At 43.9% G+C, this 11,351-nt stretch overlaps 1 protein-coding gene across 1 annotated transcript in view; it reads left to right on the top strand.

The window, feature by feature from the left end:
- arsj (arylsulfatase family, member J) overlaps positions 1 to 10,030 on the top strand; it is a 43,827-nt gene extending 33,797 nt beyond the window's left edge. Inside the window, exon 2 of the mRNA XM_050066949.1 lies at positions 8,049 to 10,030. Coding sequence (XP_049922906.1) covers positions 8,049 to 9,447 — 1,399 coding nt within the window. The 3' untranslated portion in view covers positions 9,448 to 10,030. The remainder of the gene's footprint in view (positions 1 to 8,048) is intronic.
- Positions 10,031 to 11,351: the final 1,321 nt, after the last annotated feature.

Consider the following 11,351-nt stretch of genomic DNA (forward strand, 5'->3'; position numbering starts at 1 on the left):
GCACGTCTGTCCGTCCTGGAAGAGGGATCCCTCCTCAGTTGCTCTTCCTGAGGTTTCTACCGGTTTTTTTTCCCCGTTAAAGGGGTTTTTTGGGGAGTTTTTCCTTATCCGCTGCAAGGGTCATAAGGACAGAGGGATGTCGTATGCTGTAAAGCCCTGTGAGGCAAATTGTGATTTGTGATATTGGGCTTTATAAATAAAATTGATTGATTGATTGAGATCTTTCAGTAAGAGTAGTAATAACTGTGTGTGGTCATTTCTTGACGAGTTGCAATGCGATACGTCCAGTGTGCTAGCGATGGTGCCAGTGTGTTTTCAGCTTCAGACAGCTCCTAACTTAGCCTAAGAATTTTAATAAGGAGTACTAGCTTAGGAGTGATTTAGGAACATTCTCAGAGCAACTCTAAGCAAGGAAGGGAAAGAAACAGATGTGATTGGTTGTCACAGACACGCCTTTTTATGAGCCTGCAAGGTGTGGACACCCAGTGGAAATTAAATTAACTGCTAACTGTGAAGGTGTTGTCACTGTTAGTGTGATCACTCTGCTGATGGAAGGTTGAGACAGACCCAAGTCATCACTGCTGCACTGTTAAATGTTTCCAGTTTTCCAAATATCCTCATGATCATTTTATTTCGGGCATTATAGCATTAGGTGGGAAATGTGTGCGTATGCCTAATGACATTAACCACACATATTATCCCTGCACAATCTAATCTGTAGCATTTCATTTACTCACTGCCTTCCAGTGTTTGGAGAATATTTTCCTACCTCTTTGTGTTTCTGCCATTTTCTCCTCTGCTTAAGAAACTCTTAGGCCTCTTAAAAAACTGTCAGGAGCTGGGGCTCACCTCAGGAGCTCTCAAGGTCCAAGATGCCCTGTGAATATCTTTTATCTTTACAAGCACCTAACCTTAACATTGAGGGGAAAAAATTTAAAAAATTTCCTTAGAATTATGTCACTAGGAGCAACTCTTTGTAATAAGAAGTTGTGAATACGGCCCCTGGATCTTGTGTTATCTGAGAAAAAAAGGTGTGTTGCATGTGTTGCACTAGCCACCCGCAGCAACATGTCAAAATCCGTCAGAAGTACATGGATTTGTAACATGAAACTGCATTATTCGGTGTTTTACCGGTTTAAATCATCAGGTCTGTTTGTTTTGGAGAAGAAGAGACTTCTCCGGATAATTCAACTTATGGTAAAAACCTCATAAACATCTGGATCAGAAAAAGGTGAGCACACATTGGGCTCTAGTTTCCCGGCGCAGCGCAGGGTGGCGCAGGTGGCGAACCCCGCGCAGAGCTAGTTTCGAGCAGCGCAACCCGAGGCATGCTCAGTTTGGTAGTTTGGCAGACTGAGGTGCGCTGAGATGGGTGTGGCGGCGCAGCAGCAGCAGGGGGAGGTGTCGACAGATCCAGCTTGGCGCAGTGACAGTTTCGTGCCAAAAGGCTTCGCTGAAGGTGCGCTAAAAGCTCGCCAACTGAAACCACGTCTACTGTCAACACAGGCAGGTTTCCAGAATATCAGGCACATTAACGATGCAATAAACACCCAAAAAAACACTATTCAATGCAACTATCTGCAATCAGCACATAAATCTATCTCTATATCGACTATCCCGTCACATCTGATGTCAGATCAAAGGGGATTGGCACCGTTTGGCACGTTTGGCACGTGTAATGGAAACCCAACCTAATTTGATTAACACAGCTACAAACTAATGAGTCCACATCCCTCTCAGCCAACCACAAACAGCCACAGCATCAGATAGGGAGTATATATTCAGCATCTGTCGTCTTAGAAAAGTCAAAAGAAAAGAAACAGAGTGAGACTGTGAGAGAGAAAGAGAGAGCGTGCGCGCATGAGAGAAACGCAACATTGATTTACAATTGTGGTGACCTCCTCCCAGGCTACCTTTGCATCATCAGCCCGTGGAGGTCTGCTCGCAGTTCCGTATATTCGGACACTGCGAGCTTGGACCTCCCGGACCAAAACATCAGTTTCCTCCTGGGAGAAGTTTGGCCGTCTGACGCTGCTGCTCTCTTCTGCCATGGCGAATTGAGTAAACTCTCATTACGCCTTCGCGCGGCGCATTTAAGGGCGAGGAGAGGGGCTCATTTGATTGGTGTGATGTGTGTAAAACCCACTCCACGCCTTCTCTCCTCCCTCTTTCCGACTTGCGCAGGTAGGAGGGACGGAGGTGGGAAAGAGGAGTAGCTGCGCCAGGCGCACGGTGTGCCAAACTTGCAAGATCCGCCTGGCCACACCCAGTTGGCGAAATGCAGGTGCGCTGCGCCCCCGCCTCGCCCGGTCTGCGAAACTAGAGCCCATTAACGTATGAGAGAAAAGGGCTGAGCACACAATAGCATGCTGTGGGTTAGCCTCGAGATGCTGAGTAGCGTTGAAGATGCTCTAATTTGTAACATGAAACTGCGTTTTCAGCCATTCTAATCACCCGGGGCCTACATGGCGTATGCTTAAATCCAGAAAATGTCGTATGCACAAAAACATCCAGATGTATGAATCTGCGTAGGCATGAATCCAAGTACATTTCCTTTGTACATCCCAATCAACGTTGAATTGAGCGCACATGATTGAGTACCCGACCCCTCCCTGTCCACTCACCCATTTAAATATGCAAATCATATTTAAATAGGCCCTGCACCTGAGATTCCCTTCTCCCCTCTAGAAACGTGCATACGCCAGCCATGAAGTTGGCGTGAGGCACCGCACATTTCCACTGTCATTTCACTCTTGATACATCTGAACTTTGCCGTGGAAAAGGACGTATGCCACGTTTTTGTGCGTACGCACCTTTTGTACATGAGGCCCCAGGTCCGGCTCCCGTTAAAAACTTCCTGAACAATGAAAACTAAAGGACTTCTGGCTGGTGGACGTTTTTAGCTGGTTGCAATCTGCAATTCAACGCTAGACGCCACCAAATCCCCCTAAATCTTACACAGTTCACCTTTAACAACACCTCAAAGTCTATCAATTCATCACACGTGCACCAACATTGGAAGAGATAGCTCAATCATCATCATCAGATGTCTGAGAGGTAGCACTCATACTGAGAGTAGCTCCATGATGAAAATGAGAAGAACGGGGGAAATTTTGAGTCATCAGAAGTAGGAACCAGTTGTTCAAAATATTTAATCTGGATCGAAATGATTTGGATGTCCCATGTTTTGCTATAAAAGATCAGCTTCATCTTACGATGCTAATTTCCAAAAAAACTGGATGCTGTTCATTCATTCAGAGCACTGGTTATCTGGATTTGGCAATGTTCAGGGTGATCCAATCCAGTGTTGCTTCAAAAAAACTAAACTTACAAACTAAAGTACAACCCCAATTCCAAAAAGATGGGATGTTGTGTTAAATGTAAATAAAAAGAGAATGCAATGATTTGTCTTTTTCACTGGCTGCGCTTGATGTTGGGACATTCCGTGCAACATCTTGTTGGTCTCAGTGATGATCCTTGTAGTGATGGTATTTAGGGCAGCATTAGCATCTTCTAGCAGATCATCTGAAGGTACTTGGCAACTCAGCTTTGGGATTCATTGGGAGGCTCCAGGTTTCCAGTTTGCTCACAATCTTCCTTCTCAGGTCAGCTGCTCTTACATTGAGGCAGTTTGTATCTACCGGGGCTTGGTACCCAATCTCGAATTGTGGGGGTGATGATGATGACATCCCCCGCTGACCTGTCGTCCTGGCTCCGTCTTGCTGTAGTATTGTTGAAGTATTTCATTGATCTCTAGTTGTGATGGTAGTTGGCGGTTGCGGATGTTGGAACACTGATGTGTCTTAGTTAGTCTTGATTGTGGGTTTTGCAGTATCCATAGGTCCCACATTATCTACATATATCCCCTCTCTCTGGGATTGCTTGTATAGTAGCATTCCATCAGTTCCGTGTTCTCCGCCCTTGTCAATGTATGTCTTGTTCCAGTAGCCCATTTCTCATCAGATTGCCCTGGTTCCCTAGCAACTACGCAAACCTTGTTGACCCAAGCGACATCTGAGCCAGTATGACTCTATCAGGATTATAATCGCTCATGCCTGAGGTAGGCAGGTATAGCATTAGAGTCTTACCGAAGGACCCTTACTGGATGATGTTCGCCCAGGCCAGGATTCGAACCCCGTCCTCCCATGTGAAAGTACCTGTTACATACACAGCACACTCTGCTCAGGAGAGAAACCAGTTAATTCAGTGTTCCAGAAGGTCACTGAAAAAATGCAGATTTCAGTGTTAAGATGGCAATACTGAAGCCAGTGTTACCGTGAATTCTAATCACAGTGAAAAATGTGTGAATAACTACATTTCTATTGCTGATGACTTAAGTTGACGTGAGCATTATTTTATCAGATCTCATCATGCCAGGGTTAGATAAACTTATGAAACAGAAGCATCTCTAAGCTAGCTGAAATAACGCTGTTGGCTCAGCCAGCAGTGCTTCATGCAGGGTGGTGTGTATTAGGGATGTAACGATATGGAAAATTTGATATCTCGATTATAGTGACCAAATTATCACGGTAAACGATAATATCGCGATATTTTTTTAAGCACTGTAAAATGTCCAAAAAATACATATATTGAAATAACTTCACTCAATCTTGTAACTTCCTTATCATACTAAAATGTTAACAGCCAAAATCTTATATTAAAATGAAACTTTCACATTAAAGGGGCAAGGGATTGGCACAGCAACAGAAAAAATTATTTTAAATGAACAAAATATGTAAACAAATTACAGGAACAAAGCTTATTTGTCTGGTGCATTTTAACAGTCAGAAAAATATGTAAACAATTTTTATATTATTTATTTATTAGCACAAGAGGAAAAATATATATAAAACAAAACAATGCAAGAGTAGAACAAAAGACATACAATATATAGAATAGATATCACAAATGTGCAGGAGAAACCAAAAAAACCCTAAGGGCAATGGTCATCATTACACAGAATAATTCACACATTAGAAGTGTGCATGTGAGTCAGAGGATTACCTGTATGAGAAAAGGAGTGCATGCTCTCGGTCAAAGGTTAACACGGCAGCGTTTTATGTTGTTTCCTTGAGCTTATGTCGAGAAAGCATAACTGGCCGTCTATATCGATTCTAGCTCGCCATACAATAACCATAATCACAGTGATTCAATCATAGTTGATCTCAATTAGCGTTACGTTACGTCGGTTTATATTCTGTCGGCTCCGCTCAGTGTTTTCAGCTCCGTTTCGTTTTGAAACACTTAACGTTAGCAACATAGCTGCTAATACGGCTATTAGCTACTCAGCTAGTATTAGCTCCTAAGTGTCTTAAACGAAAACGGAAAACCTAGTCGCCGTTTAGGAGGACAGATACGGCTCAAATGTCCCGTATACGTCGAGAGTTACACATTATGACAATCTTAGTAAAACCGAAGTCCCTCACACAATAACTGACGTTTGCATAGCATAACTTGCATTGGCTGTAAAGCTGTGGATGATGGTCACGGAGATGAGCCAGCAGATTTGTAGTGTTGCTACCCTTCGCAGCAACTTTCTTTCTGCATGTTCTGCACACAGGATAGTTGTCCTCCACCAGCTGTCCCTCGGCATTCTTCAGAAACCCAAAGTACGCCCAGACCTCAGACTTTGTGCGTTTAGTTGGGGGGGAAAATGTCCTGAGTGCCGCTATCACCACCTTCCGCCATGTTTTTATTCTTTGTGTTTACACATGCTACGCATTCACGTAGCGTCTGCATCGCAAAACTTGAATGAGGCTGTTATTACATATCCTGATAATCCACCGCGATAATGCAATTAATTTAAACAAACAGTAATTCTTACCGTGTAAAAATTAACCGAGATTTACCGTAATATCGGTAATCGTTACATCCCTAGTGTGTATGTGTTTGCAGTTGCACTCTGTGCTTTTATGCAGATATGTCTATTGTAAACTGTATTAGGGTTTTTTTGTGTGTGTTTTTGAGTAGGATTTCAGTTGTAAGTAGTAGTAGAGTTTATTGCTAGTTTGGAACATTGCACGTACCACACAGTGATGTAACCCTCAAGGGATTTTTGCATTTTCAAGTGGCAACAGAGGTTTGCGCGGACTGACCACCTTCTGGTTCTCCTCCAGGTAAATCCTCCTCTCTGGAAACCAAAACTAGACACTTATTTTCACTCACTTCTCCTGCTGACAGCTTGACTGCACATCACTATCCTCAAGGGGGAGTAAGGAGGGGTCAAAAGAGTGAAGAAGGTGGCTTTATCAGTTCCTTGTGTGCTAGGTGTCTTACTCTCGCTCAAAGCAGACGTGGGGAGTCAGAGAGAAATAAAGTCTAAGCATATTGTCCTTGTCTTCTGAGAGCTGCTTCCAAAGGCAGCAGGGTTGCCTAACTGTGGGCCAAGTCAGTCACATACTCTATCACACACAGTTACAGTCTCAGTGATGACAAAGTTGGCTTGGCTTCTTTTAAGTTAGACTACTAATCCCACAGCTTTAGTTTTCCTTGATTTCATTCAAAGTTGTGGCAAGAAATCTACTCTACTAGGGCTGGATATCCTTTACAAAAGGGATTTCAAGGCTAATTAGAAATCTTCAGGGGTACAGTATTTTTGACCTGATCTAAAATTAATTTAACCTGTGAAAGCCTGAGTATGAATTATTTTTGATAAAAACAGACCCAATTAGAGAAAAGTCAGCCCTGATCCACATAGACCTGAGTATGATTAGAATTAAGACAAAATGAGTTGAACCAAACAGACAGAGAACAGTAGCATGATGAACCACAAGGTTAAAGGGACATTTAGTAACATTTTCAGTTGTTTATTGGCAAAAATTGATGTCTGCATTCATAAATATGTCATCATTGGTGTATTATTACCTCCACCAATAATCTGACTTATTCTCGTAAAAGGAGAATTTCGGAATGCTTGTACATTGTGCGGGTAAGTCCTCTGGGGGGGTTCCATAACGTTTCGCCATCTTGAGAATGCGTCCGCCAGCAAGGAACATATAGCACTACCAGGGAATAGCCCCGCCTTCGGCGTTTTTGTTGAGAGCCATGCCAGTGCTGCATGACTGAGAAGCCGCTTAGCTGCTACCCCGGCAATACAGCAGCATAACAAAGTCCCACTCTTTGAGCATAATGCAGGATCATGCATATGCAGCATCACAGGAGATGGAATCCTAGTCGCCAAGAAAGCGCAAAAGGGAATCAGGGAGGGAAAGGCAAGCAGGACATGAGGTTTGTAATTGGCTGGCCTTAGCTGTACATGCAGGTTGAGCTGGGGAAACTCATGGGGAAATTATATCATCAATATCGTTGCTTTTTGGGATATTAATATCTTGCATGTTCATATTTCGATATAGATAAGATAACGATATATCGTTCAGCCCTACTCTGCAGAACATTATGACGCAACAGTAAAGTTGACCTTTGTCATTATGTCACAAGTTATGGCCAAGACATCTTTTGTGAGGTCACAGTGCCTTTCAAATCAGTTCATCCTTGCAACCAAGTGGATGTTTGTGCTAAATTTAAAGGAATTCCTTCAAGGCATTCTTGAAAATGAGACAGACACCAAGTCACATTGACCATGACTGTTGCCTTTGACCACCAAAATCTAAATGGTTCATTGTTGAGTCCAAGTGGATGGTTTTCCAAAAATTAAGAAAGTTCTTGAGATATCACATTTACAAAAATGAGATGGACGCAAGGTCACACTGATCTTGCCGTTTGAACTTTGAAGAAAATCAAATCAGTTCATTGTTAAGTCCAAATATTTTAGCCAAATTTAAAGAAATTTCCTAAAGGTGTTGAGGTTGAGATACCGCATTAACGAGAATGGGACGGACGGACGGACAGACAACCCAAAAACATAATGCTTCAAGCAATGGCTATCGCTGGCAGGGAGACATAGCAAAAATATTTTTTTCAGTAGCATAATATTTTTTTTACAGGCTTTTCTACCAGCTTTACCAGATGACCACCTTTAATCAAAGTTGCTTAAACCCTTTACAACTGTTTATGTCTCTGATGGGCTAATATTTGTTTTTATTTTGTAGGTATCAGATCCACACAGGCCTTCAACACTCCATTATCCGAGCCACCCAGCCCAACTGCCTGCCGCTGGAAAATGTCACTCTGCCCCAAAAGCTCAAACAAGCAGGCTACTCCACCCATATGGTGGGCAAGTGGCACCTTGGCTTCTACAAGCGCGGCTGCCTGCCCACCCAGCGTGGCTTTGACACTTTTTTTGGCTCCCTGCTAGGAAGTGGGGACTACTACAGTCACTATAAATGTGAAGGGCCCGGTATGTGTGGTTATGATTTGTATGAAGGGGAAGAGGCAGCTTGGGAACAGGACCGTGGCTTGTACTCGACTGTGATGTTTACTCGAAAGGCTATCAGCATTTTAGCCAATCACAGCCCTCACAGACAACCCTTGTTTCTCTACTTAGCCTATCAGGCCGTTCATTCCCCACTGCAAGTTCCTGCCCGATACCTCGAACGCTACAAGGGCATTCCAAACTTGCATCGTCGTAAATATGCTGCCATGGTGTCCTGCCTAGATGAAGCTATCCACAACCTCACGTTAGCGCTAAAACGCTACGGTTATTATGACAACACAGTTATAGTGTACTCCTCAGATAACGGAGGCCAACCACTAGCAGGTGGAAGCAACTGGCCCTTGAGGGGGAGTAAAGCCACCTACTGGGAAGGAGGGATTCGGGCGGTCGGCTTTGTTCACAGTCCCCTGTTGGTAAATAAAGGGACAAAATGTCGAAGTTTGGTCCACATCACTGACTGGTTCCCTACATTGGTGACCCTGGGTGAAGGGACTTTAGACGAAGATCTGAATCTGGATGGTTATGATGTCTGGGAGGCTATCAGTGAAGGCCGCCCATCTCCTCGTCAGGACATTCTTCACAACATTGACCCAATCTACATCAAAGCCAAGAATGGCTCATGGAAGGCCGGGTATGGCTTATGGAACACTGCCATCCGGGCTGCACTCCGGGTGGGCCACTGGAAGCTCCTGACGGGTGTCCCTGGGTACAGCGACTGGGTGCCCCCGCAAACCTTTTCCAACCAGCGGTTAACCAATCGCTGGCATAATGAGCGTGTCCGTTGGGACCGTGGTAAATCCATCTGGCTATTCAACATCACAGCCGACCCTTATGAGAGAGTGGACTTGTCCCAGCGCTACCCTCACATAGTGAAGAAGATGCTAATACGGCTAGCGCAGCACAACAGGACTGCAGTGCCAGTACGCTACCCGGCTAAAGATCTGCGCTCTAACCCTCAGTACAATGGGGGCGTGTGGGGACCTTGGTACAAAGAAGATAGGGAGGAGCAAGAGGAGGATGAGAGTTACAATAACTTGTTCACCAACCATCTTGGAAAAAGAAGGTGGAAAAAGAAATCAAAGAACAGAAAGTTGAAAAGGAAAGTGGAAGAGTAGCCTCGCCCATTTGTGAAAGACAGTTGCCTTTTCTCAGGGATTGACACTTCCTGTTTCAGGATTGTCCACTTCAAACTTTCTAACTCCACAGCTTGATTCCGCAATATACTGTATGAAACACAATGCAGATGGACTTTTTGAAATGCCTCAAGACAATAAGAAAATGATCCTCTCTTTCAAACACTACTGTCATGCCCAGACACAACCAAGACCTCATGTTAATGTTAGGGGCATTTAAAGAATGTTACCGTTTCTAGATTGTGTTGCATGCTTCAACTGATGTCACCTTTTGAGTGTTCTGTAGATTGATGTTTCACTTTCAAAGTACAAAATAAATTTCCCTCGACAGTTGCCATAAATTTTGGTGACAGAGAAATAAAGAAAGACATAGTTGTGTTGTTGATTGCAATGATACAGAATCATGGAAATGGATGTAGGATTTATGTTATGTATAAGTTGACGTAAGCTGGTTTTATAAGCACAGTCTGTCTGAAAGAATAGATTTTGCTCCCTCTTTAGATGATGTCTGGTCTGGCACCAGGCCAACCCGAATGTAAGACAAGCTCACAAAATAAAAGCTCCAGACACAAAGCTCTTTTGTCTCCAGCAATCTTTCAAGCTCTGTCTGGTTTGCATTTTATTACAGTCAGATTTCCTTTATTGTGATTACAATAAGTACTCTTGTAACTGGAAAGTTTTAACATCTCTTTCATATTTAGAAGCTGACACGGGCCACTAGGTACATTTATTCATGGAAAATACAGTAAAGTGGGATCCGACTGGTGATAAAGACCTAATTGTTTTCTTACAGTCCTCAAAAAATGGCTGCCTCATCAGTCATGGTGTACTGTACATGAAGTTGTGATCAAGGAAGAAAGAGAAATGGAACTATTCACATGGATTGAACATAAGTTGCAATCTCTAAAACTCTTGTTTTTACATGCATCTGTTGCTTGTGTTGGGACCTCAGCCACACGTTTTAAACAACAGAGAGGGCTTAACAAAACCAGCCAGTCTAAGAACAAAGGAACGTGCCAAGCTTCCATCGGTCCGGTAAATATAAAAGTGTAAATCACTTTTGAAATTCAAACTCTTGCTCCCTATTGGGTGACAGCAGCCAGGTTCAGGTGGAGTCAGACGGAACACTGAGACTTTAATTGCCGTTGCGCACTTACGCCCCTCGCAATCCCCGAGTGAGGAGTTGCTGGAAGGAAGCCAAAGCTTTCTGTGCACAAGTTACTGCTAGGGAGCACTTCAAACATTTGAATTCAACTGACCTAGGCCACTCTTTTGTTTCTTGACTCAGTGGACGAGGAAAGACACTTTTTCTTTTTGTTTTTTAACACTCCACGGGGAACTGGAGGAACACCGCACAACCCCGCCATTCCTCAGCATATGCAGAGTTTGGAGAAACCCCCTTTTCTCCCGAGGAAGACGGAGCCACCAAGGCCCCACTTCTTCAACTGAGTCGACTCAACTGATCCCTCTTCTGCCACACCGAGGACAGCATCTTTCATCCCGCTGTAGGAAGCGGGGCCGCTGTAGCGTCCTAGTCCCGGAGCAACAGACGGGACACACAGTCTGGGCAGAGACTTTATATTTATATATTATTTTGATTTAAGTGTGAATTTTAACTGTGATTTGTGAACTCTGTGGACCGCCATGTCCCTTACTTTGATAATCTGTTCATTGATTGCTGTTTGTTGTGCTTGCCAGAGCAAATTGATTGTGCATTTCGGTGGATAACGCGCCGTTAGTTGTGCTGGCCGCGCGCTCACAATACGCTGCATTCCTATCTGTAACAAGGACCAGTGGACGGTAGGCTGACCCAGTTAGTCTACCGGTGTCTGAGGGATAGGAAAGATGGCCGCTTTTACCTCGCACTGATTACGAGCGCCCGCTCG

This window comes from Epinephelus moara, chromosome 17 (genome assembly GCF_006386435.1).
Source record: "Epinephelus moara isolate mb chromosome 17, YSFRI_EMoa_1.0, whole genome shotgun sequence".
Lineage (NCBI taxonomy): Eukaryota > Metazoa > Chordata > Actinopteri > Perciformes > Serranidae > Epinephelus > Epinephelus moara.